This window comes from Rhineura floridana, chromosome 21, assembly GCF_030035675.1.
Source record: "Rhineura floridana isolate rRhiFlo1 chromosome 21, rRhiFlo1.hap2, whole genome shotgun sequence".
Lineage (NCBI taxonomy): Eukaryota > Metazoa > Chordata > Lepidosauria > Squamata > Rhineuridae > Rhineura > Rhineura floridana.
This window is the reverse complement of record NC_084500.1, coordinates 19,432,137-19,458,694: the sequence shown is the minus strand read 5'-3', so window position 1 is coordinate 19,458,694 and position 26,558 is coordinate 19,432,137. Positions and strand designations below refer to the sequence as shown.

The window sequence follows — 26,558 nt, the reverse complement described above, 5'->3', positions numbered from 1 at the left end:
TCAGGCATGAGGGCCAAACGCGGCCCCTCCAAGCTTCTCTAACCGGCCCTTGGAAATCTCTGCAGGACACGCTCTCAGTCCCTATTTTTCTCCCAGTGTTTTTGCCTGGCTGAAATGTGCCTTTGAACTCTGATAAATGCCTCTTGCCTGCCTGGGTGGAGGATAGAAAGGGGTGTGTGAATATGTATAGAAACCAGCCTACTATACGAAGGTAAAATTTGCATTGGTTGCCCCACCCACTTTTGCCTCTGGCCCCGCCCACCACTGGCATGTGGCCCTCAGAACATTGCCCAGGAGAGAATGTGGCGGGCTGAAAAGGTTTCCCCACCCTTGTTCTAAACCATGGAACCTCTTTCCCTCTGAACTTAGGTGAGCACCCACATTAATGACATTTAATATCATCAAATAATAGACAGGCGCCATCTCTTTTCGGCCCCTACTGAAGACCTTTCTCTTTCAGCATGCCTTTTAAGGAGAGACCTTATCTCAGTCTGCATCTGTGTTGGAACTGTTTTTTTAGATGTTTTTAAAGCTTTTTTTAAAAGATGTTTTATTGCTACCCTGGTCTCCTGGGAGGAAGGGCAAACAAAAACAAGTCTTTAAATTGTGCTTTTGGCCCTTTCCAGGTGCTTCATCTTGGTATAAGTTTAACTTTGCCTTAGTTCCTTCCTGTATTTTAATATTGCTGTACACTGCCTCAAGACTTGACATGGGACTTTCTGCAAACTGGGATGCCTGCTTGATAAAATGGGTCCTCTGGAAGCCACATAGATTTAAGTCACTGGAACAGCAGGGAATAAGTTGTTCCGTGTAGTTCAATGGAGCTCACAACCATGTGCAAGAATTGCAGAGAGCTACGTGACTGCAGGATTCACTCAGCGACAGCAGAACATTGTGCCTGCTGCTGTGGAGAAATCTCCTGTGTGGCTCTTGGGCCGAGGTGCATCTATTTGATTCAATGACATCCCACCTGTCCTTCAAGGAGCTCAAGGCGATATATGTAGTTCTTGCCATGTTCCCCCTTGTCCTGTTTTCAGTCTCACAAGGAGCCTGTGAGGTAGGCTAGGCTGAGAGACAGGGACTGGCCTAAGATCACCCACTGAGCTGCATTGCACATTTGAACCCAGGTTCATTGGCCCTGGACTAACACTGTAACTGCTACGCCACCCTGGTTGTCTAGGATGGTGTAGGAAGGGGGTCCTCAAGGCTTCCCAAGCCTCTCTTGACTTGGCATTTCTTTTCTGATAACTTTTAAGGAATGTTTGGGAGCCGCAGCAAGGCCAGCCTGGCTTGCTTGTTGCACGGCTATTGGCTCCTTACCAGGAGCAGGGCCAGTGTCCCAGATGCAGCTGAGAAGCTAGAGATAAGGCCAGGGGTGTGGTTGCTTTTCTGCTCCTTGCACGGAGCAGGGGAATCTCCAAGAATCCGTTATCGCTACAACAGCAGCTGCGCTTCAGTCTCCTGAGCATGCTTCTCTGGTCCAGAGGGCAAAGCCTTCGCCTTGTGGCTTAAGGGAAGAGCTGGTGGATGAAGGAGGGCCCGTCCCTGCTGGCCTGATGGGAGCAAGTGCCTTTCCCGTGGGAGCTGGCCAAGGGCAAGTGACCTCCCGCACACACCTTGTCCTCTTTCCGAAAGATTTGGTGCGTGCTGAAGCATGCTCTCGCCTCTGCATGCGGCCTTTCTTCAGAAAAGCATGCCCTCCCCCGCCACGCCATTTTGTTATGTGCCTTCAAGTCGATTACGACTTGTGGTGACCCTACGAATCAGTGACCTCCAATAGCATCTGTCGTGAACCACCCTGCTCAGATCTTGCCACACCATTGCTTGCTGCAAATATTGAAGCTGGAACGGGAAGCTTCACACAGGAAAACTGGTATTGCTGGGGGCCTAGAACTCTTCCCCCCCTCCTCTGGCTTCCAGCGACCGATATTCAGAAACATGCTGCCTGTGACCGTGCAGGCAGAGCACAGCCCTCAGAGTTAGCAGGTCTTATGCTTGGTGGGCATCACTATACCCTGAGGGAGCAAATTCTATAGTTTAACTGGCGTTCAGAGGCAGACCATGCCTCTCCCAACAATGGAGGCATCTCCTCATGTTCGTTAGCCTAAAAGTATGTTTGCTGCACATGCCCACCTCTCTCCACAGCTGCCCACTATGGAGCTCTTTCCACCAGTGCAGAAATCCATTAACGACATTTCACCATGTCTCTGTTTTAAAGGGGGGGGATGTGTGAGAGGCATGGTATTAAGCAACTTTCCTTGCCCTGGCAGAATGGGGGCCTGACCAAGAGATCCACAGCAGCTGGGGAGAGGGGGGGCACCCTGCAACTCCTGAGCACATTGGGGGGCTCCTGTAAGCCCTAGAAAGGGACCCACTCATGATGCCTCTTCTTTGGGTACCAGCAGCAAAAGACATCGAGGGAGGCAGTTTGGCAAGATCACAACTTTATTGTACATTATTTCACACTTGGGATAAACACAGGAGGTCCCCGGCAAATCCTGGCACAGGTGGTCATGCACCATGTCCATGCGGGTAACGCGTGGCGTTGGGGGCAGGAGCGCGGGTGACACACGCATGGGGTGAGGGAGAAAGGCAAAAGGGGGCTAGAGGCGCAGAGATTTGACGCTCTCTCCTGCGCAGCCCCCAAAAACCTGTGGAGGATCCAGAGCGCCAATCCACACCTATGGGGAAAAAAACCTTCTCTGGCCCTACAGTGGCCCCTTCTACCTTCTGCCAAAGGCCATCTGTGAACAAGCTGCCTGGGGCTCATAAATCAAGCCCCTGCCGCCCACCCACCAAACCCTTGGGAGTACTGACCCAGGTCCTTACACACTGCTTAAAAGGCTTGGGACTTGGCACACCCCACCCCAGCTCCTCCCTCCTCTTGTCTTCACAGTACTAAGTGGGGTAGAGAGCGAGGGACATGCTCAAAAGCAGCAGCCTTGGAGGGCGGGGAAGGGGGACTCCCAATACATAAGGAGGCCAAGGAAGAAAGCACAGCTGAGGCTCCCCCCCCCCCCGCTCTCTGCATGCGCAGGGATTGCAAACAGGCACGTTTCACAGGTAGCAACATCAGGTGTGTTTGCATGAGCACGTTTAGAAGGGGAAGAGGTGGCATGGAGAGATGGTTGGAAATCCTGTGTGTGTGGGGGGAACTACTACTGCCCCCTCCCTTGCCATGCCATGGAGCCATGTTTATACTGGGGGGGGGGTGCTGAGCATAATACAAAGGGAGAAGGGTCTTGACCCCTTTGTCCCAGAGTAGCAGGGGGGGAGAAGCCCAGCAGCCTTCCACTCCTGGGGGCTCAAGGCAACACCAGCTCCGGCAACTTGGCCAGGCTGTGGCCTGCAGCTCTTGTTCCAACACTTCTCAAGTGCTTCTTGCCAGCACAACTGCAGAGTAAAGAGCAGGCGCTGGGGGGGGGGGAGGAACCATTTGGAAATCTCCTGCTTTGGGTGCAAGATGGGGCCCTGGCTTCCTCTCCCATGGTGCATGGGTACAATGAGAAGGGCCCAGCAAGCTACCAGCTTCGTAGGGTCTTCTCTTCTGCGGTGGGCGGGCAACGAAAGAGGCTACACTGAATATAATGGGCTGAATATGGCTGGGCACAGGGGATCGGAAGGGCGACAGGCTCCAGGGCGGTTTTCAGAGTTCTCCCAATGTACCTTCTGTTGACTACAGACAACGTAGGACAGGACCATCATAAATGAGGCAGTTTATATATAGCAAGAGAGATATAGCAATGGCAAGCAGAGTATGTATTGGCATTTTGAGGAAGAGAGACCGTGGCGTTGATTCTGGCCTGATCATGCCCTGGGGAATCCGTCAGTCACTTGGTGTGAGGTCCTGACAAGGTCTTGGTCTATGGAAGCCACTATTGAGCCCATACAATAGGGGCGGCCTTCATAGCCGAGGCTACCACCTCCCCTTCATAGCGCCAAGACCTAGAGGCCACAGAACATCACGCAGGCTGATATGGCTCAAACTTAACCTGCTGGTGGCACTGGGTTTTTTTCCCCTTGCCCTGGGAAGTGGCAAGGAAAGGGGGGGGACCCCAACAGCATCCGGAAGGTTTGTGCCCCCTCCACAACAAAAAACGTGGAAGGGGGAAATCTCTTTAACTGGGGGTGGCCCAGATAGCAGGCCTTGCTTCCGCCCCACCCCTTCCACTTGGGGTCCATCCCTGCCCCAACAGTGGCGCAGTGGTCAGTCAAGGCACAGACTTTGCAAGAGCACAGATGGGGGGGGAGGGTGCTGCCTAGCATGACACAGAGCGGGGGTTACAAAAAAAGAAACCTCTCTTGGAAATGCCAGGACCAGTGGACACGTGCCCCCCCGACCCCCCCAAGATATAAGGCACCCGAGCGTAGCCCCCACCGTCTCCACTGACGAAGACGAGCGCCCAGTGTTCAAGGCAGTCGGTGGGGAGTGCATAAATGGAGAAGGGTGCTCTTCACCAGCTGGCCTCCTCTCAGGCCTGGGCTCCGGTGGCTTTCTGGATGAAGGGGATCTGCAAAGGAGAAGAAGGGCAAGCAAACTGTGAACGGTTTTACCCTTAGGCTATATCCCAGCTCACACTGAGACTCCTGGAAACTCAAAGTGGCACCCAATTGTATCCAAACACAGGCAAAAACCTACTCCTGGATATCCGGAACCATAATGCAAAATTGGGTTACGATAGGGATGTCCAAATGCATAGGAAACAAACATCATTCCAAAATACTGTATGTAGCAGATAACGCCTGATGAATTCTGGTAAAAAAAAATAGTGAGTAGTGGTGCAGCAACTGCAAGTACTCTTGGATGAAACGGATTATCTTGACCCATCCCAGTCTGGGTTCAGGTCTGGTTATGGGACTGAATCGGCCTTGGTTGCCCTGATAGATGACCTTTATCGGGAGAAGGACAGGGGGAGTGCGACCCTGTTATTCTTACTGGATCTCTCAGCAGCTTTTGATACCATTGAGTATGGTATCCTTCTGGGCCGACTTGGTGAAATGGGTATTGGAGGCACTGTTTGACAGTGCTTCTGACCCTTTCTCCACGGTCATTTTCAGAGAATAGCACTGGGTGACTGTCTTTCTGCCCCCTGGCAGCTGTGCTGTGGGGTGCCGCAGGGTACCATCTTGTCCCCCATGCTGTTTAACATCTATATGAAGCGCTTGGAAGCGGTCATCAGGAGATTTGGGGCGAGGTGTCAGCAGTATGCTGATGATACCCAGCTCTGTTTCTCCGTAACATCTGAATGGGGAGAGGCCATGCAAGCCCTTGACGGTGCCTGGACTTGGTGGTGGGCTGGATGAGGGCCAATAAACTGAGTCTGAACCCTAGCAAGACAGAGGCACTGTGGATTTGTGGTTCCCGAGTTCGGATGATTGGTCAGTTGCCTGCTTTGGACAGGGTCATACTCCCTCTGAAAGAGCAGGTCTGTAGTCTGGGGGTGCTCCTGCATCCACCTTTGTCGCTAGAGGCCCAGGTGACCTCGGTGGCTAGGAGTGCCTTTTACCAGCTTCGGCTGGTAAGACAGCTGTGGCTGTTTCTGGACCAGGATAGCCTGACCGCTGTTGTCCATGCACTGGTAACCTCCAGGCTGGATTACTGTAATGCGCTCTATGTGGAGCTGCCCTTGAGGTTGGTCCAGAAGTTGCAGCTGGTGCAAACTGCAGCGGTGAGACTGCTCACTGGGGCAGGGTATCGCCAGCATGTCACCCCTCTGCTGAAAGAATTGCACTGACTGCCCGTTTGCTACCGGGCCAAGTTCAAGGTTCTAGTTCTGGTGTAACAAAGCCCTATACAGCTTGGGACCAGGATACCTGAAAGACTGTCTTACCCCTTATATACCCAGCCAGTCACTGCGCTCTGCAGGTGAGAGCCTCCTGCAGGTACCATCTTATCAGGAGGTCCGTTCCGCACAATATAGGAAATGGACCTTTAGTGTGGCAGCACCTACCCTGTGGAACTCCCTACCCTTAAATATTAGACAGGCGCCATCTCTGTTATCTTTTCGGCACCTATTGAAGACCTTCCTCTTTCAAAAAACCTGTTAAGTTGAGACCTTATCCCAGTCTGCTTCTGTGATGGAACTGCTTTCAATATGTTTTTTTTAAACCCTTTTTATTTAAGATGTTTTTAAAGCTTTTTAAAAGAATGTTTTTAAAGTTGTTTTGTTTTAATGTATTTTAAGGTCTGTTTTTATGATATTTTAAAGTGTTTTTAGTGCTTTTGTTTGCCGCCCTGGCTCCTGCTGGGAGGAAGGGCGGGATATAAATTAAATAAATAAGGAATATAAAACATTTGGAATGTATGATTATGAAAAGTGGAAGAAAGGAGGCATTGCCAGTAACAATAGAGAGGATCTAAGTCAACCTTTTGGCACAAAAAAAAATCAGAGGACAGAATAATATAGAAACTAAAACAATGGAAGACTTTGATAGGCAGATGGCACAGAAGAGGGAAAAAAGACTGCAGGTAGCTGAAGACCAAACATGAGTTGATATTGAAACAGGGAGTGGTAAGAACACAGCTGGAGGACGTGTTTGTGGCAATGTTATGAGCAGATAGTAAAGAGCTAGTTCAAGTAGAGCACGCCTACAGAGTGAGCTCCAAAAGAGCAAAGGAAAAGAAAAGGGACAGAGACATTAAAGTTCACAACTGGTGCAAGAGAGAGACGTTAAGACAAAATCTAACGGTTATTTCAGGGCTCAAGAACAGAGCACTCTGGCTGGAGGCTCTATTCCTATCGGGACTACGGATTGTTCTCAAGTAGGTGTGGGAAACCTTTGACCCTCCAGATGTTGCTGAACTGAAACTCCCATCAGCCCCAGCCAGCGTGGCCAACAGGCAGGGATGGTGGTGGGAGTTGTCGCTCCCAGAGGGCCAAAGTTTCCCCACACCTACACTAAAGGGCAGCCAGGAAGGACATTTAAGGTCTCAACCTGCATCTAATGGCGTTGCCTGCCCCTCTCCTTGCCCCCCTGCTCTCCCAACTAATAAAAAGGGAAAAGTGGGTGGTGGAAGATGGAAAGATTCAGATAAAGGAAGTGTGAACCCCAGTAAAAAAAAGAAAAAACAAGCAGCAGGCAGGCAGGCGACAGGTTCTCGCCTGCGCTCGTCCATTTCACCTTGGAGAGGTCGACCCCGGTGAGGGCGTGCACGGATGCGGGTATCTCGGCCAGCAGTCGGTTGACTTCTGATGTCACCCTGTTGTTTTCCCCGCTGAGGATCACTATTTCATCCACCTTGGAGAGAGGGGCAGACACCTTGGCAGCAATCTAGGGAAGAGAGAAGGCAGCTCATCAGGATCCTGCCCTGGCGGAGGTGGCGAGATGCGCAGGCCGTGCTTGCCCCCCCCCCGAAGCCTCACCGCGGGCAGGGCGTCCAGCACCAGCGCCATCTTGGCCGCCTCCCCGTACTGCTGGTAGGCCTCCGCCTTCAGCTTCATCTTCTCGGCCTCGGCCTTGCCAATAGCCTCAATGACCAAGGCTTCGGCCTCGCCAACCTTGCGGATCTTCTCCCCTTCAGCCCGAGCAATCAGCACCTGCTGCACCCTTGAAGGGAGAGAAGAGCAAGCATGAGACGGGACCGGCACGCGCCTCCCTTACCCTCAGGGGTGGGCGTCTCCTCCAGCAGTGGCTCAGAGCAGGGCCTTCGCAGTGGCTCCAGAGCGAGTGTACAGGCTGGCTTGTGTTTCACACGTTTTTAGAGAACAGCTCAAGCAGAGGAGCTCCCCCAAGCTTCTGGTTTGAGATGAATCTGAGCTGCTCTTTCTAGCCATTGTTAATTTTGAACGGCAGCTGATTTTAGGGGGAATTCAGGGTTTACAAAGTTTGCCCAATTGCTGCACACCACCTTGAGTGCTGGTGCCTGATGATTTGGAAAAACTAATTAAAATCCCAGGAGTAGCTACATGCGCTCAGATGAGAGAGCACAAGAGCCAAGCGACCCCTGGAACCCGAGCAGGGAGGAGACTCAAAGGGCTGTGTGATCCAGTCCACCAGAATCCTCCCCAGATCAACCCAGGCCATAGCACAAGCCCCAGACAGCTCCCTACGCCTTGAGCAAAGCACATGTCAACGGTAGGCAAAACTCCGTGAGGGCAGCGCAGTTCACTCCTTTCCAGAACCTCCAAGAGGAAGCTTCTTTGCCAGATGCAAAGTGCATGGGAAGTTTTATTTGGGACACATCCCCAGGCCCTTCTGGCTGCAGATGTTCCCAAGGAAGGACCCCCCCACACTCACTTCTCCCCCTCGGCGATCTGCTGCATGCGGTGTGCCTCGGCTTCCGCTGGCAACTTGACAGTGGCAATGAGCTCCTTGTCCGTGCGGATGATCTCTTGCTCCTCCACGTCAATCTGCTTCCGGCGCTGCACAACCTCGATCTCAATCTCCTCTTGGCGGATCTTTTGTTGCTCTTTGGCTCCTTGCAGCTCATACGCCAACTGGGCTTCTGCAGTCTGCAAGGGACAGGGAGGGGGTGGACGCACAAGGAGGTCACTGCCTGCAGTCAGAAAGGGCCCCACCTCCTCCTGATGGGACTTGCAGCTGTGGGAAGCCCCTGCCCAATCTCTGGAGCATTCCATGCCTCTGCCCCTGCATCAGGATGCAACTCAACTTGAAGGGGTTTGCGTGGAGTTAAGGTGGACAGAGAGAACCACAAAGCTTCCTAGACTGTCTTTCCGACCTAACCCGTGCTGACCTTTCTTCAGGTGCTAGACTGATACTCTTAGGGTCTGCTGACCTCATTTCCTGACTCCCTCCTTCTCTCGCTGGGAGAGGAGAGATCTTCCCTTTGTCTCCCTTCTCTCACTCTTACTGCTGAGATCAAAGGAGCAAACATGACTATTTGCATCTCCCAATTCTAGTCAGTTGGGTAGGAAAGATGTCCTAGTTCTAAGTTTCCTGTAAGAAACTAAGCTTTGTTGTTTTCCAGCACCTCAAGTCTCAGTGTGATTACATCCAGAGAAAAGGGTGCATCTTTGGGCAAGATCCACATACAGCTCGGATCCACTTTTGCTGCTCTTGCTACTCTGCTGATGATTCTCTCCTGTAGCCGCTTTTGTCACCCAAACGAACTGTCCCCAATCTTCACCCTCCCCACACACCACTCAGGATTGTGTCTGTGCTGTTGACCAGAAGCAGGAGGACAAAGACAACAACATAAAGCCTCTTTCATACCTTTGTGAAGTTATCCCAGACAAGCCAACATTTTACTATCTTAGCTGCCAGTGAACGTTGGCTGATGGTGCCTCTCCCCCCCCCCAAGGTAAAGCATTCATGGTACTCCAAGGAAAGGTCCTTAGCGAAGCTTTGTCCATATATGGAGCCCCAAGGTGTTTCTCTCCGCCACCCTCTGACCCCAACCCCACACACCTTTACGTTGATCTCTTGGCTGAAGGCAGCCTTCTGCATTTCGAAGGCCCGCTTGGAATCGGCCACCTTGGTGTCTGCCAAGAACTTCACATCTAACATTTCCTTCTTGCACTCTGCCTCCTGTGGAAGGGAGGGGGATATAAAACACACACAGCTGAGCACTCAGAAAGGCTCTGGACATAGGACAGGAGGCCAAAGGGGGCATGGCCTCTCTGACGCTGCTCACCATACCCGGATGCCGGCGTCGCGCTCTGCCTCGGCCACTCCAATATCAGCATCTCTCTGGACCACTGCGGTCTGGGTCTTCCCAAGTGAGCTCAGGTAGCTCACTTTATCGTAGACATCCTGCAAGAAAAGGCGAGCCCATGAAATTGCTCTGTTCAGGACGCTCAGAGAAGGGTTGTAGCTCAGCGACAAGAGCACCTGCTTTGCCTCATAATAAAGTCCCCTAGCACCACCTTCCAAGGCTGACCCAAGGAAAGACAAGAGCCACAGAAAAATGGCGCTGCAGAGCTCCGAGGACACAGCTGGGTGTACCGGCAGTCACAGAGAAGCACAACAGAACCAAACACAGTTCCTCCCTCCCAGTATGGATCATCTGCTAAGCACCTAAGGCTTTCTGGAGACCAACACACATCTAGAAAGCACACCAATTATATTGTACTTTAAACAATTCATGAGGTTTTAAAAAGTGTTTTGGCATCATTATAAACAGTCTTTAGGGGGCAATGATGCAAAGAAGGGGGCAATGATGTCAAAAGGGAGGCAGAGGAGGAATTGGCATGTTTTTGACTTAACATCAGAGAGGCCTGTAGAATATAATATTCTTTCTTCCCCCATAGTAGCCAAACAGAGGACTCAAAGGGAAGCTAATAAGCAGTGCAACAGCCCTTTCCAACTCCCTCCGAGCAGCTCATATTGCTTCTGATACTGCAGGTAATACGTAGCCATTATGGCTAGTGGCCACTTGCCTCGTTGTCTGACAATGCTGGCACATCCCTCCTTTCCCTGTATTCCTGTCCTGACCCTCAAAGCCAAGAGAGGGGGCAGAGATAACCCTACAGCGCTTGGTCACCACAAGGCATCCTCTCTACTGGCTAGGCAGCCAGGAGGGCAGCCTGAACGCAGACGGCAGGCTGCTGACTCTGATGGATTCTGCTCATACCTTGATAGTGAAGCTCAGGATTTCGATGCCCATCCGGCCCACATCTGGAGCCGCCACTTCCCGCACCAGCTTGGCAAACTGGTCCCTGTCCTGATAGATTTGCTCAACAGTCAAGGTCCCTGCAAAAGACAAGAGGGAAAGTGGCACACGCTAGGCGGAGCAGCTGGAAGTTAGGAAGTCATGGGGAGATGTCCGTATAAGCTGTGCTTCAAGTGAGGAGAGAGATTCATGCGGCTGAAGGAGGAAAGAGTTAAGCTAGCTATTCTCAAGTGACCAAAGCAATGGGAACGTAACGCAACACATTACCTACCCAATGTAAGTTCCAAGCAATCAAAATACCCTATCAGTTAAGCAATTCGCACGGTTTCTGAAGTGTTTTAGCTTCACTATAAGCAGTCCATAGGGGCTATCATCATCAGTGAGCGACAATACAGTGGGCTCCTGCTGGGAGGAAGGGCGGGATATAAATAAATAAAATAATAAATAAAAACACGCACAGGGAACTCTCAAACATCATTCAACATGCTCTAAAAATGTGTGAACTCTTTACATCTCAGTTAACATTAACTCTTTCATGAAAAGTTAACCCAAAAGGTTGCACACTATAACTGCTGGCCCACCCCCCATAATAAGAGCAGTGGGGTCTTTTTTGGGGGGGGGTGGTGGTTATTTATTTATTTATTACATTTATACCCCGCCTTTCTTTTTCACGATAAAAACTCAAGGCGCCTTCCGTGTGGTTCCCAGGCGGTCTCCCACCCAGCCACCGACCAGACCTGACCCTGCTTAGCTTCAGCAGGGAGCTGGCCTCCTGTGCCTTCAGACCATCGCCTGGCACCATTTGTGCCATTTTGACTGCATGCAAACAGAAATTTTGTTTTGTTGTTACGAGTTCACCTTTCTGGGAAAAAAAGTGACTAACAATAATAAAAGATATGCAACGTTGCATTTTATATTCTAATTATTTCCACGTATCCCTCCCCTGATAAACATACTACTGAAAGCATTGGAATACCGATCTTTGTAGCTGCCTTTTTTTGGGGGGGGGGGATATGTGCAATTCTGTGGCACGGTTGCAGCAGTTTATTAACCCCCCGTTGTGGTTGAGGGCTCTCAGATTTGGGAAGGTGGAGGAGATGCCCAACCCTGTTAAGATCAAGAGGGCTCCTGCTGGGATGAACAGCAGGATACAAATCAAATAAATAAATAATAATAGATAGTAACAGGGGAGCTTTAGTTTCTGACCTGAGCGTGGAAGCGGGGGTTTTGACACCCTGCTCTTAGAAGCCGCACTGCTGAGATAAATTAGCCACGTCAGAAAGGAAGTTACGCCTGCCTGTATCCAATTACATTTATTCTGCTTCTGCTGGTGATGCGGTGCTGAACCCCCACCCCCGTCTCCTGATCCACCCCAGGCCTGGCAGAGACCTCCCTTCTCTTCTTCAACATTTAACTAGCTGCCTGACAAGAACTTCGAGCCTCTCTGCAGTCATAAGGGCCAGAAACGCGCTCTCTAGCACAGACCTGCCTTTGGCCTCCACAGTCTGCAGAAAAAATTGCAGCGGAAGGAGAGGGAGGAGGAGTCCTTTACGTTAGGATCACAGTCCTGTGTACAGGGCCCCAAGGAGAGAGGTATTAGCTCAGTGGCCTAATACTCTGCATGTGGAAGGTCCCCGGTTCAACCCCTAGCATCCCAAGGTAGGGCTTGGAAAGACCCCGGAGAGCCGCTGCCAGCCAGTGCGGCCAACACTGGGCTACTTGGACCAATAGTCCGACTTGGCTTGAGGCGGCTTCCTACTCCGCCTCCCACGGCCAGGCTCAAGGCGGCGTACAATACTATTAAACCCTAGGAAGCGGCCTCATACTGAGTCAGACCACTGGCCCATCTGCTCTCCACGATCCCAGGGTCTCTCCCAGAGCAAACCTGGGACTTCCTGCATGCAAGGAGCTACAGCCCTTCCCCTGAAACACATCTCAAGGCATGGACATACAGGAAGCAAACACAACTGGAGAACTGGGACCAGGTCCACCGGGCACAGAGCACAGGAGTGGCAAGCACAACAGGCCCCAGCCTCAATCCCAAGCACTGGGCGTCAGCAGATATAACAAGGTCTTTGTGAGTGGGAGACCTGGGACCTGAGACCCTGGGGAACCGTGGCCGGTAGGGCAATGCGTCAGACGTCTGACCCAAAGGAAGAGAGGCACCCCTTCCCCTTCCCAAACCTAAGATGGAGCGAAGGTGCCCTTCCAGCGTCTGGAGGACCACGTTCTTAATGTCTTGCACGTTCTTCCCCAGGAACTGCTCACAAGCCACTGCCAGAAGCTCCTTCTCCGTCATTATTTTCACCTGCGGGCAAAAACGAAAACAAGATGCGTAAAGTGAGGCGTGAAGGGGCTGAGTGGGGCGTGATTCACCAGCGACAGAGTCTGCAGCTGCTGGGCCAACCAGGACCCCCTTGCTCTCAGGGGTGGCTCAGCTCTGTCCCCAAGGATCAAATTGCCAAGACCCTGTGCACGCCATCGGCTACGAAGCGGAGCCCCCTCCCCGCCAGGGGTTTTGTTAAAGGCAGGGCGCAAGGGAGCCCTGCATCGGATGAAACACCTTACACCGGCCCCAGTGCAGGAGAGCAAAGGGACAGAACTGGCAGCCCCGCAGGAGGCACGTGCCGCCCAGCCCCAAAGCGGCCAAGCCGTGGGTCAAGCGGCCTCACCCTGCTAACTGTGCCCAAGGGAAGGGCAATGCTGTAAGCTAGGGGTAGCCAACACAGTGCCCTCCAGACGCTGGTGGACTACAACTCCCATCATTCCTGTGTATTGCTTGCACTGGCTGGAGCTGCAGTCCAAGAACATCCAAAAAGGCACCAGGTTGACTATCTGTGCTGTAAGCAAAACCAGGGTTCCACCCCACCAGCTGCAGGCAACATAAAAATGGCAGCTGGGGCCTCACTCCGGTGGGCCTGGAGCCGACAAGCAGCATGCAGGTTCTTCAGCACGTTCCACCCCTCCAACTGCCCCAAGTCGCCGCTTAAAAGATTCAGCACCAGGATATGCGTGAACCCGCTTCTACTGTTCTCTCCCCCCACCCTCCATCCCATAACAACTGGCTCCTTCTTGCGGCTCTCAAGAATAAGCAGGCAGGCCAAACCACCTTAACGGTCCCCCGCCTCCTCTCCTCACCTCCTATTCACCCTCGCCCCTGCAGCTAATGGACGGTGCAGCCGGCATGAAGCCAAAGAGCCTCTTTTGCACCATTTCGGCTGATTATTATGCCGGGGATGCAAGTGCCATTTCATATTGGCAGGAGAGGCAGCCGCTTATCCCAAATGCAAAAGAAGCCAGAACAGTAAAGGGGACGGGGAGAGCTGCGTTATACTGTGCAGGTATCAATAGTCAGGAAAAGTCTGCCTGCCTGGCTGCGTAGGCTAGACGCAGGTCCGTGCTCTGATCCTGGGGCCACCCTTATGCTTCAGATTTTTTCCCCCTTTTAGCCTTCAGAATTTCATTTCTCACTGGCCTCGTAACCCAGAATAAGATTTTTAAAAATACAAATGTGAAGCAGACCTCATAAAACATGTAAACGACAGGACAGAGACAGAGGCTTTCGCACGGTTTGCACAGATGGGATTTTTTTTTAAACGAACTTCTTAGAAATCCCAGCTGTGTTACTGAGGAAGAGGTGTGAGTTCATCACCGCATTGCACAACCCCAGAGCTAATGTGAAATAATGACAGGTGGGAGAAGGGAGAGGAGATGGATGTATTGTTTTAAAGTTATTATTTATTTATTAACTTTACATCCTGCCCTTCCTCCCAGAAGGAGGCCAGTCTGCACATCTGAAATTCACACCCCTACTTACAGCAACAAACATGAGGGTGCTTTGGGCAAGTTATAGCTCCAGCCTGCCACTTTTTAACCTCCTGAAGCTACAAAATATGCAGAAAGGGGGCCGGGGGGGTGAACTGTGGTAAGCCCATCACCAAACGAATACAGGAAGCTGCCTTATACCGAGTCAGACCATTCATCCATCCAGCCCAGTATTGTCTACACTGGCTGGCAGCGGCTCCCCAGCTTTAAGCAGGGGACCTCTCCAAGAATCCTGGCGATGCTGAGGACTGAAAATGGGATCTTCTGCATGCACAGCAGACGCTCTACCACTGAGCTACAGCCCTCGCTCTAAAAAGGAAGCAAGATTCTAGTCCACATGAAATTAAAGGGCTGGTTTGAAAAGGAACACGGGAAGCTGCCTTGCACAGAGTCAGACCATTGGTCCATCTAGCTCAGTACAGTCCACACTAACCGGCAGGGACTCAGGATTCCAGGCCAGGATTTGCTGGGGACTGACTCTGGTTCCTTCTGCATGTAAAGCAGGCACTGCCACTGAGCTATAGACCTTCCCTTCATCTGCCTAATAAAACCAAGCAGACGAGACATTGTGCAATGCACAGGACTACACAAGAGAAGCCTTCCACGCTTAAACGTTTGTTTCAGCGACCAGGAGGACTGGAAGGTGGTTGGAGGGCTGGGGCGTGTGCATGGCAGACAGGCGCCGAGAAGGCAGACGGAAGCAACTGCAGCCACACAACCAATGGCTAGGCAGGGAACCCCACCTCTGCTTAAAGTCCTGGGTACGGCCTTGAAGTCAGGAGGAACGGAGGACATTCACTGAGTGTGCTGACCTTTTGCCACCAGGAAGCCCTCCAGGGCAGGCCCCGGGAAGCTAATGTGGCCTCATGCAGCTCCCATCTATTTCAAAAAGGGGCCTCTGCACTTCAAGAGATGTTCACTTACAGGAGCGAGCCCAAACTGCCCAAGCTGAAATCCAGAAACTGCCTGCCTGGGACTTGCCCGGGGGGTGGGAAGAGAGAGAGAGAAGCAGCTCCCACCTTCTGTGACTGCGTAACACCTCCATTGGCATGACCCCCAAATCCAGCAGCAGCAATCCAGAGACCGAGGCTGCAGAGGCCATCAGCGAAGGAGCTGGGAACCGTGTTCAGGGCTCCGGAGCCTGTTGCAAGAGACCGAGCGCCAACGCAACAACTGCCCATAGGACCAGGGGCATCTTCCTCGGAGACAGCGCAACCCACTGCCTCCCACAGCACTTCGTCAATCCGGCAGTCATGCCAGGCAGAAGGCTGTGGAGCGTCTTCCGGTCAGAGGGCTGGCCCTTTAAGGATCTAGGTTCAACACCAGGGGCTGGAGCCTGGGGGAGATGGTCTGGGTGGGGCAGAGGCTGAAAAGGGTCACGTTTGGTATCAACCCCCATCAGAGCAAGTTGCCATTTGTGGTCCAGCACCTCCTCACCTGCCTTGCTCTGTGGGATAAGATGACATGCACCTCAGGCCCCGCATACAGACACTCGCCTGGACAAGGACACACAGTCAAGACACACCTCTAGTCATTTTCTTTCCTGGAAGCCCTTTCATGCTGGCACCTCTCCCTGCTGCTTAATACAAATGGCACGTCTGATGGTGATTTGTCAGATCTCAGAAAAGAACGGCTATAGCAGGTGTGGGAAACCTTTGGCTTTCCAAATGTTGCTCAACTACAACTCCCATCAGTCCCGGCAAGAGTGGCCAATCAACGGCCTGGGACGACTACATCAACATTGGGGGGGGGGCACAAAGGTTCCCCACACCGGATCTAAACGCAGTCTTGCAAAGTAGCCGCTTCCTTCAAGGCAGGGAAGTTTAAGAAGACTGGAAGGGGCTCGACTAGTTTCCATTCTGCCCACGTGCTGCAAAGGACTCATATTGCCTCTGGTCTGAGCGGGCAGGCGAGTTTACCTTTGCGGGGCTTGATCTGCTCAGCTGTAGCTGTAACATCATTCTCCTGCTCAAAGAGTCCTCCCCCAACCCGGAAGACAAATGAATAAAAAGGCGCATTTAACTTCTGGAGAGATCCAAAACCAAAGGGGAAGCTATCACTGAACAGGGCTGGCCATTTCACAAGCATGGAACTCCAGTTCACAGAGCTGGTAGGGAAAATGGCGGGCACTGGGTGCAGGCCTGAGGCAAAGCCATCTGCTGGCCAGCTCCCTGCAGGGTGGCCCATCCCATCCTAACCACAAACAGATGGGCAGGTGAGGAGCCACCGCTTTTGATAACCGAGCATGGCCCGATGTAAGCACAGGGACTCAGTTCTACTCTTCTTGTAGACCAAGGGGGAATCTGCAGCCCTCCAGATGGCTGTCGGCCTACAACATCCAGCAACATCTGGAGGGCTCCATCCCCGCCGCAGTCTAATGACTGGGCCAAATCTGGACCACTAGCGAGATCCCGTCCAGGTAACCCAGAGACGGGAGGGGTTTGTAGAGGGAGCAGAAGCTGTGGCAAGGGGATCTGAGGAAGGGCACCGATGCGGGTGGGTGGGGGGGGGGCAAGCTCCACCCTCCACTCCTACTTCCCAGTGAACCCTCAGGAAAACCAGTACCCAGCTGCACTTCTGGGCCTGCCACAAGTCACAATCTTTGGGGAATACTGTGTGTAAGACCCACAGCAAAGGAAGAGTTCAGGATGCCTTCACAACTAGCACAAGGACAGAACAGAAAAGGTGGCAATGCAAAAGACTAGAGGCTGGCACGGTGGCATCAGCGCCCTCTGCTGCAGAGGTGGAAGAAAAGCAGGGCCCTAGCGGCGGAAAGCGGCCCAATGCGGGTGATGATGGCGCAGCGTGAACGCGGTGGAGAGCGAGAATCTGCACAAGGCGTTTTCGGAGCAGACAACGCCTCTCTCCCTTGGGCTAGAGCGGCCTCCTGGGAGGAGAGACCAGGAAGAAGGGTTAAGAGGCATGCATTCCTGAACAGAGGCGCTTTTCGAGTTACTGTACCTGGGCCACACCTGTGACAGTTAAAGCTACCCCCTCCGCCGTCTCTACGTCCTCGCACCTGGGCTGTAACGTCATTATCTCTAGGGAAATCCTGCCAAAAAACGTAAAACATTGGCACGTTTCCAGGTTACAGGCTCAGCTCTCCCCCCACGGCTCAGAGCCACCTGCTGCTTGCATCCCAGGTAATGCAACACCTGGCCTGCCTTGAGGCATTTGGCCACCTGGCCAAAAACGAGAGGGAGCGGGCTCTCGTCATCGGCCCCCTTCCTAAAAATGAGGGCCGCGTGGCTGTTTTAGAAGGCAATGGAGGAGATGCTTGAAGCGACATCAGTCAGGCTCGCACGATGCTGCCCAGGGAGAAGTCTGGACTCTCACAGTCGTGAGGCCCCAAAGCTTCCCCTCCTGCTTCATGGGCTGCAGGAGAACTGTTTGCCTGAGACAATCTGTGGAGTCCACCCACAAGTTCAGCACCAGATGTTGTGTGGTGGCCACTTAATTAACCTGAGCCTCAAAGGGCAAGGAAGGGCCCCTGTGAGCTTGAGATAAGACCACTCTTCTGTGCTGAGTGGAGGTCTCATGTTTGGAGACTACTCGGATTTTTTAAAAAGGTACTCCACAGTCTTTAGTATGTTTGGCTTTACAATAACCCAAAGGGCAAAGCACTATTTCCCTCCTCCCAAGGCAGAGAAATTGTGTCCAGGCTGAAAGGATCTTTGGGGGTTTAGGACTTAAGAGCTTTTCCATTTGGGCTGGAATTTTGTTCCTACGAGCTAAGCTGAAAGAGAGAGGCGAATGAGACACTTTCTTTTTCTTTTTAAAAGAACATCGCAACATGTTCTAACACACCTTCCACCAACCTGGTGCCCTCTAGATGAATTGGACTACAACTCCCATCAGTTGTGCTGGCTTGGGTGGATGGGAGCTGTCGTTCAAAACTATTGGAGGGCACCGGGTTGGCAAAGGCTGGCCCAATCCCTCTGGATGCAATAGCATGGATTATAGATGGGCTTACATCACCAGTTACATACAGATAGACTTGTGATGTCTAGCTGGAAACCGCTTAAGCTCTCTGCTATTACTTATGTCTCCGGATGGTGGGGACAAAAGAGGTGACAGGGCATACTTGCATCACTCTTCCCCCAACTGGTGCCCTCTAGGTCAGTGGCTCCCAAGCCTTTTCCCCCCATGGGCCACTTGGAAACTGGGGACGGTCTTGGCGGACCACTTGATGATTTTGCTGCCTGCTGTAGCAATTGTTATGCACTGTGCCAGGTGCTGTATGGTTCTGAACTGCATCATTATTGCTTCTTGTATTATTATTTATTATATATTGCATTTTATTGTTTCGCAACTTGCATTCCACGGAATTCAAGCTGCACTGGGATTTGACTATGGAAGGCGGGCATGTCGTGGACCACCTGAATTAGGCTTGCGGACCACTGGTGCTGGTCCCCCAACTCCCCTCGGCCAGCACCGCCAAGGGCTAGGATGGGAGTTGGGGAGTCCAGCAGCATCTGGAGGACACCCCTGGTTGGGGAAGGCTGCGAATATAAGATCTGGAGAAGCAGATGCATCTGGAAGGCGCCTCTGATTAGCAGCTGGGAGTTGAGCTGGGCACACCAAACGTCCTTCCGCGATTAGGGTCAGAGCACCTGTTTTGCAGGCAGCCCCCCCCCCCCACAAGGCACCTCCAGCCGAAAAAGGGATCGGGTGGCACGCAGATGGAAAGACCCTCTCTCTGCCAAAGACCCTGGAGGGAGGCTGCCACACTGGGCTAGACACATTGGAAGCTGCTGGCTGAGCCAGACCACACTGGTCCATCTAGCGCAGCATTGCCTACACCCACTGGCAGCAGCTATCCAGGGTTTCAAGGAGGGAGATGTTGTGGGGGACTAAACCTGGGACCTTCAGCATGCAAAGCAGATGCTCTGCTTTGAGCTATGGCTCTCTCCCTAAAAAGAAAGATTCTAGTCCTCATGATTCTAAATAAAGGTCTGCTTTACAAAGGAACATCAGAAGTTGCCTTATACTGAGTCAGAGCCACTGGTCTCTCTTGCTCAATATTGCCTGCACTGAATTGCAGCGGCTCTCTAGCCACACCCAGAGATGCCACTGGGGCTTGAACCTGGGACCTTCTGCATGCAAAGCAGATGCTCCGCCCCTGAGCAACATCTCTTCCCCTATTGGCTAGAAGGACCAATAGCCCGGCCAATAAGGCAGCTTCCTGTGTTCCTTCCCATACACTTCAGGGGCCACGGAACTCCCTGTTCTTTTCAGAAGCAGCACAGTTGCCAGGGCTTGGCCCTTGGCTTCCCCTGGGGGCGCAGGCTCCAGGTCACCTCCCCTCCCTCTCCCAGCGCTGCCTTCCTGTCGCTGTGCAAGGCTTGTGAAGCAGGCAGATGTGGCAAATGGGGGGCGAGCAGGTGTCAGCCACGTGCCCATAAAGGCCCAGGGCCCTGCAATTTTGGAACAGCTTTGCATGCGTCTCTGTCTCTCTCTCCCCCTACATTACCACAGAGTGCAACAGCAGGTAGCAAGAGCCAGAGACTGGGGGAAAGGCAAAGGAGAGAGAGTAAGTGTCGGTGCTGAGAGTGGCCCACTAGAGAGAGAGAGAGAAAAAAAAGGGTGAGCACTCGTGTCCTCTGGCCGCCACGGCTGCTGCTGCTATGTAAGAAGAAGGGAGAGAAGGAGATGGGTTAGGGACAACTGACGTTAGAAGCGGGTGGATTATTACCTGTGCGACCCCTGTTACGTACAGTGGGACCCCCTCCGACGTCTCAATATTCTCACAGCGACAAAGGATGGTCATAACCTCCAAAGACAGTCTGAGGCAGCAATAAATAAGGATAGGACAGCAAACACACAAGGTGGTTACCAGAGAGCAAGAGAACCCACTTGCCAAGGAGGAAAAGACGGGACTTTTGGGGAGGGAGGGGGCTTACGGCTCACTGCTGGGTGGAAGGAGAGGTGGCACTGCGTATTTGGCAAAGGGCAGTGCCAACCCAGGGCCACCTTCGCCTCCTGTGAACCTGCCCTACTCCGGATACACCTCCCACCCAGTTATGGAACACTCACCCCCTCCCGACACACCCGCCTGGGACCTGCTCTGTTTATCTGTGAAGTAGCACCTTTAAAGTGACCCCTTCACGCTCAAGCTTTCAATGGGATAGGGGAAAAAACTGCTTTTATTTGTAACTGTGGCGTGAGGCTGCTGGTTTTGCTTTTGACCTTACGTCTGCCTTAAATCTTTTTAAAAAATTATTCTTAATTTATTTATTCTTCTATTGCTTTAGCATTCATACCACTTTGAAGACCATCGGTGGAAAAGTGGTGCAGAAATCTTTTGAATTAAGTATTCTGTCCTCAGTGGTGGAGGGATTCTGCAACAAAGGTAATCCTCAATTTTGTGCTATGAACATATTTATTTTGTTAACTTTCCGACCCGCATTTCACACCATGAGGTCTAAGGACAGGTTGCAACCATTAAAAAAATAAAAATAAGTTAAAACACACTAGAGAGTCAACAGAATATGAAAAGTGGACACATTTTTCAGGCTCAGTCTTACCTCTGGCTTCTGATGTAGCCAAATGGTCCCCTGGAGGGCACCACATTGGCTAGGCCTGGCGCACACATTTCCAAGCTCAACTGAAGGGACAAAAATCCTCACCTGTGCCAACAGCATGAGGAAGCCAGATTGTGCACCTGTCTCTCAACGTTGTGCTTGTAGGAAAAGGCCACAAAGGCCAAAAGTCCTGCTTGCTATGGCTTATCTAAACTAGGGATGGGGAACTTCTGGCCTTCCAGAGGCTGCTGAATTGAAATTCCACCATCCCTGGCCATTGGCCAAACCCGCTGGGGCTGATGGGAGTTGGAGTTCAGCAATATCTGGAAGGTCAAAGGCTCCCCACCCTTGAAAACCAGTCCAGGCTCCTCCAGAATTTAGCAGCTAAATGCCCTCCGCCTGCACCAAACTGGCTTGTCAGTGTGACCCTAGTCCCTCTCAGCAACCTGATGTTGTTTAGTTTGTTTTAACTCTTTTAATTATGTGTTTTAAAATTGTTGTAACTTGCCCTGGGACTTCTGGGTGAAATTTTATTATTACTATTACTATTATTACTATTACTATTATTATTAAAAACACTTATCTATTGCCAGGGGTTGTGAACTTCTGCCCCTCCAGATGTTGTTGGATTACAACTCCATCATGCTGGCTGCTGCAGCTGCTGGGAGTTAAGTCTAGCCACATCTGGAGGGCCACATATCCCCCACCTCTGGTCTTAACAGAAGTCGCTGGGTCAACGGCAGACAATGTGGTCAGTTCTAAAGGGGCACACAGCTAACGTGCAGGACTTCTCAAAAAATGTGCACATTCGCAAAAGCTTCCCCCCCTCTCTGGAAGCCAGGAGGAAACGCCAGTTCCCTCCGGGAAACCTCTGCCCCGAAGTAAGTGCCAGTTGCTCACAAGCCTTTGCCAAAGCAATTGGCATTAGCAGATCCTTTCCCCAGAACGACCTTCTCCAAGCAGCCAGGGCTGTGGCAACATCACATGGCAGGCAGGAGGCAACCGTGGTGCATGCGTGGATGCAGAGCAACATCCGCTATTTATTTATTATTTGATTCATATTCCCCCCTTCCTCCCAGCAGGAGCTCACATTCAGCTACCCATCTGAAGGGCAGACGCTGGAACAACTATTCTGATCTATTGCCTTGGGACGTTTTTGGATTTAACAGAAACCTTCAGTGGGAGTCATTGATGTTGACTATTTTAATTCAGTAACGCCAGTGAGCAACGTGCGAAAGAGGCAGGGCCAAGGTGAACAACCCAGGTAGCAATGTGTGAATCGCACCCTTTGGTGGGGGCCCCCTAAACCGCGACTGTTCTCTGCTTCTCCCGTTGCAAACCCAGAGTCCCGTCTTTCTCCTTTTTCTTGTTAGTGCTTACAGAGGCAGAGGCACCCCCCCCACACACACATACAGATGTTAGGGCGATTATTTGTATGTGCCATGAACAACCCCCCCCTACAAAGACCACACAATATGCTTTGGGACAGCAACAGCAGCACCACAGGAAACAGTTAGTTGGTTAGGCTGCACAGAAGGCACACAGCAAGCAACCATCACAGTTAAGGCACAGAGAGAGAGAGAGAGAGGGAGGGAGAGGGGTGGTGAGGGAAGGGAGCCCCCCTCCTCTCCCAACCCACAGAGCGCCAGAGCCACACCTCTCAGGATCTGAACCCACCCATGCGCAGAAGACCAAAGGCTGCTCTTCCCTCCCAGCCCAATGGATGTGCCCTGAGCGCCATCTTCTGGCCACAGAGCAGACTGCTTCTCCACCAGCCAACCAGCAAGCAGGATCTGTTATCTCCTGTTGCATTGTGGGTGGGTAAGAGCAAAAAGGAAGGAAGCTGGTGGCTGGCTCCCCAATCCAGCATTTCCTAAAGCTCAGCCAGCAGGAAAAAATGGAAATGGCCTGCCTTCAAGTCGATCCCGACTTATAGCAACCCCACGAATAGGGCTTTCGTGGTAAGCGGTATTCAGAGGGGTTTACCATTGCCTTCCTCTGAGGCTGAGAGGCAGCGACTGGCCCAAGTGAGCTTCATGGCTGTGTGGGGATTCAAACCCTGGTCTCCCAGGTTAAGGTCCAGCACCTTAACCACTACACCACACCAGCACACTCATTTATTTCAGGGATTGTGATTAAATCAGCACTGCCCGTTCTCAGAGAAGCCTTCCTTCCGCCACCCATGTTTCTTCATGAGTCAGTGTTCCGAGGCCAGCACATCACACAAAGATGCAACAGGAAGCCTCCTCTGAGGTCACATAATCCTATTGTGCTTCTGCACTGGGAGCAACTGAATGATGCCAGTCAGAGGCGAGAGAGCCTCATTTCCTGCAAAGATGCAGCGGGCAGCCTTCTACTGTGGGCGGGCAATTTAGCTGTAGTTGTTAATTACATGAGGTCATTTCTCACCGCCACCATGTGGTTTGGGAATCACCGGGGTCACGTCTAGGTGACAAAGTCAAGTTGGTCTCAAGGACGGTCTTTACCAAAACGGTCCTGGAAACTATAGTTCTGCAACGCACTTACAAACTACCTAACAAATCTGTTCCCTACATTGTTTTTTTTTTTTGGGGGGGGGGGGGGAGAGACTGTGCCAATAAATCAGCTCTCAGATCTGTTAAGCGCACTTCAAATTTGGCAGGCTAAAAACAAGAAGCTCCATGACCAACACACTGGGGTGGATTGCTGGAGAAAATATTTGGGTGTTGCAGGACTGAACACGTGTGTACGTGAAAGACATTCCCTTTCCCATCCCTGACAAGAGACAGAGGCCCTGCCTTGGACACCTTTGCCTCTATACACGGTCCAGGACCCACATTCCAAGAAGTGTCCCACCCACCCCTCGTACTGTTAAGATCACACCACCCTGGAACAGGAGAAGCCACAGTGCAACAGGGCCATCGCTCCCCCATGTTCACAGCAAAAGATAGGCTGCATGGATCTCCTCTTAACAGCAAAAAGAGAACTCGGGGGCAAGGGTGCCCAATCGCCCCTCACCCCACCCAAAGCGTGTCTCCCTACAGTTAGGCCCCATCTGTATCATACATTTAAAGCACTATCATGTCACTTCAAATGGTCATGGCTTCTCCCAAGGAATCCTGGCCAGGAGACCTCTATTTCCCTTACAGAGGTGCAATTCCCAGGGTTCCCTGGGAAGAGGGATTGATGGCTAAACCACTCTGGAACTGTACCTCTGTGAGGGGAAAAAGAGGTCTCCTAACAACTCTTGGAGCCTATCACAAACCCCACTTCCCAGGATTCTTTGGGGGAAGCCAGTGCCGTTTAAAGTGGTACAATACTGCTTTAAATGCAGAGTGCAGATGGGGCCATAAGTCGCTCCAGGTGCTTTTCACTGTTCCTGGGTCCAAGACCAGACCCGGCCCCACTGTTAGGCAGAATGAGGAGGCTGCATCAGGAGGCGGATGCAGGGGTGTGTTTGTGTGTGACCTACCCCTGCTTCTCCCCCCCCCAGCTGCCTTCAGTGGGGGTGGAAGATGCTGTCCTGATGTAGCCCAGTCAGCTTCAGCCAAGAGAGCATCGCCCCTGTCTTTTGCCTCAGGCCGGCCCTGGAGTCACTCGCGTAAGGGGAAGGCAGCCTTGGGAAGAGGGAGGCTTCCCCGTGCTCCTTTTCCCATCACATACAGGAACACATGAAAAGCAACACATGATCACCACAGCCACATCTAGCCTGGCTTTGACACAAGGCGGCCGTCTCCCTGCCCCCCCCGCTTTGTTAGGGGGCTCCCCTCCTTACCTCTGTATGTCCGAAATGCACCACCAGGCCCAAGCCCAGCCTCCGTAGACATACTGCTTCTCGTCTGACCCAGAGCAGCCACCTGCGGAGGGAGCAAGACAGCGTGAAGTGGCCCAGTTGCAACGGCAGCATTTTATTACCTTTATAAACATTTATTAGATTCCCACCCTTCCAAGGGGGTATGTTTCCAGGGCATCTGTCAAAGACATAAAACACTAAAAGCAACAGTATGAGCATCATAACTACAACACACCCTGAGCTGCAATCATCAGCACCCTTTCGCCAGTGGAAACCCTGCCTCCGGTCCCCTTTTCTTCCGTCTCCTCTCCCTCTGTTTTCCAGACTGTAAGGAGCTTATGCTTTGTAAACAAACCAACCCCTCCTTCCCTACAGACCCTCTCGGGTATTAGCAGCAGCAGAGGTGGCCCCCCTCTACTTCCAGCGCCTTCAGAAGCTCGAGGGGAGGGCATGCTCTGTGGCAGAACTCCCTCCCCACAGAGGTGCATCTGATGCCTTCACTAAATGGTTTTTACCATATGCTGAAGACACACCTCTTTTACCCTGCCCTTTGACTCTTGAGATGTATATTTTTAGGACTCGCCCTGCCCTTGTGATTGCAATTTGTTTTAAACTGTTTTTCAAATTGTATTTCAAATTGTATTTCAAATTATTGTGGCCCGCCCTGGGACCTTCTGGCAAAGGGTGTGCAATACACCCCCTTTAGGATGCACACCTTAACGTGGTGAGGGGGTTTGAGTGTGTTGAAGAAGCTGAGAGCAATGCCGCCAGGAGTCTAGAGCAACAGGCTAGACTCCTAGCAGGGGCACCCAAGGCGGAATGGTCAAAGCTGAGACACCAGGCTAAGATGCATCCAAACTCAAGAGGAAGGCAATGGTAAACCACCTCTGAATACCTCTTACCACGAAATCCCTATGAACAGAGTATCCAAAATGCAATACGAGATAGTGCTGGAAGATGAGAAAACAGAAGGGAGTAGAAAAAGAAGAAGGCCAAACAAGAGATGGATGGATTCCGTAAAGGAAGCCACAGACCTGAACTTACAAGATCTGAACAGGGTGGTTCATGACAGATGCTCTTGGAGGTCGCTGATTCATAGGGTCGCCAAAAGTCGTAGTCGACTTGGAGGCACATAACAACAACAACAACAACAATACATCAAAATAATAATGATAATAAGAATGTGCAAAAACCACAACCACCAACTAAACACACCAATGTGCATCACTTTACACTTGCTTACGCCGCACCGCATTCACCATTTTACTGTCCATTCACTCAGTCCGAAGAGGGAGCTCCTCCCAATCCCTTTTGGATTTAGCCACCCTCAGCCATCTTTGTCATCACATAAAGGTTAAAAGATAAAACTGCCATGCACAAGAAGGGATTATCAGCAGGCTCAAGGGAGTCCTAAGGCTTGCAGACTACAAAATGATTTTTTTTGGGGGGGGGACCTAAAAGAGGAGGGGGGAGCCCCAAAATAACCCAATAACGACTGCACAGAATGTCTGGTTCTTGCAAAGGAGCAAGAAAAAATGGAAAACTGATGGAAGAGAGGGGAGGGATGGAATGGAGTATGCTGGAGGAGGGCACTGAACAAAAATGCCCCATAGTGCAACACTTTGTTGCAGGCCTCTCTTGTAATAATAATTAAAAAATTAAGGCAATTCACACATTTCTTTATTTTGAGCCATTTCATAGAATCATAGAATAGTAGAGTTGGAAGGGGCCTGCAAAGCCATCGAGTCCAACCCCCTGCTCAATTTATTCTGCTTCTGCTAGCTGTGGATACCTGAGGTGCTGAATTGCGTATGTGCACACACTCCAGTTGCCCTTCATTTTTTCATTGTTTTGGCACCCATAA

At 51.7% G+C, this 26,558-nt stretch overlaps 1 protein-coding gene and 1 long non-coding RNA gene across 3 annotated transcripts in view; one reads left to right on the top strand and one right to left on the bottom strand.

The window, feature by feature from the left end:
* The first annotated feature begins 295 nt into the window (after positions 1-295).
* Positions 296-22,930, top strand: LOC133374114 (uncharacterized). The gene is made up of 3 exons (XR_009759819.1): positions 296-369; positions 20,653-20,750; positions 22,005-22,930. It is a non-coding gene; the product is annotated as an uncharacterized LOC133374114 (long non-coding RNA).
* Positions 2,428-26,558, bottom strand: part of FLOT2 (flotillin 2) — a 35,768-nt gene continuing 11,637 nt past the window's right edge. Inside the window, exons 2-11 of one of the 2 annotated variants that reach the window (XM_061604588.1) lie at positions 24,677-24,758; positions 20,094-20,184; positions 12,758-12,881; positions 10,535-10,653; positions 9,601-9,714; positions 9,370-9,489; positions 8,239-8,453; positions 7,365-7,548; positions 7,123-7,272; positions 2,428-4,511 (exon numbers count right to left, since the gene is read on the bottom strand). In XM_061604588.1, the coding sequence (XP_061460572.1) occupies positions 4,473-4,511; positions 7,123-7,272; positions 7,365-7,548; positions 8,239-8,453; positions 9,370-9,489; positions 9,601-9,714; positions 10,535-10,653; positions 12,758-12,881; positions 20,094-20,184; positions 24,677-24,758 (1,238 nt within the window). In that variant the 3' untranslated portion in view covers positions 2,428-4,472. Of the gene's footprint in view, positions 4,512-7,122; positions 7,273-7,364; positions 7,549-8,238; positions 8,454-9,369; positions 9,490-9,600; positions 9,715-10,534; positions 10,654-12,757; positions 12,882-17,359; positions 17,451-20,093; positions 20,185-24,676; positions 24,759-26,558 lie in introns of both variants that reach the window. The other variant, XM_061604587.1, reaches the window with a different exon arrangement.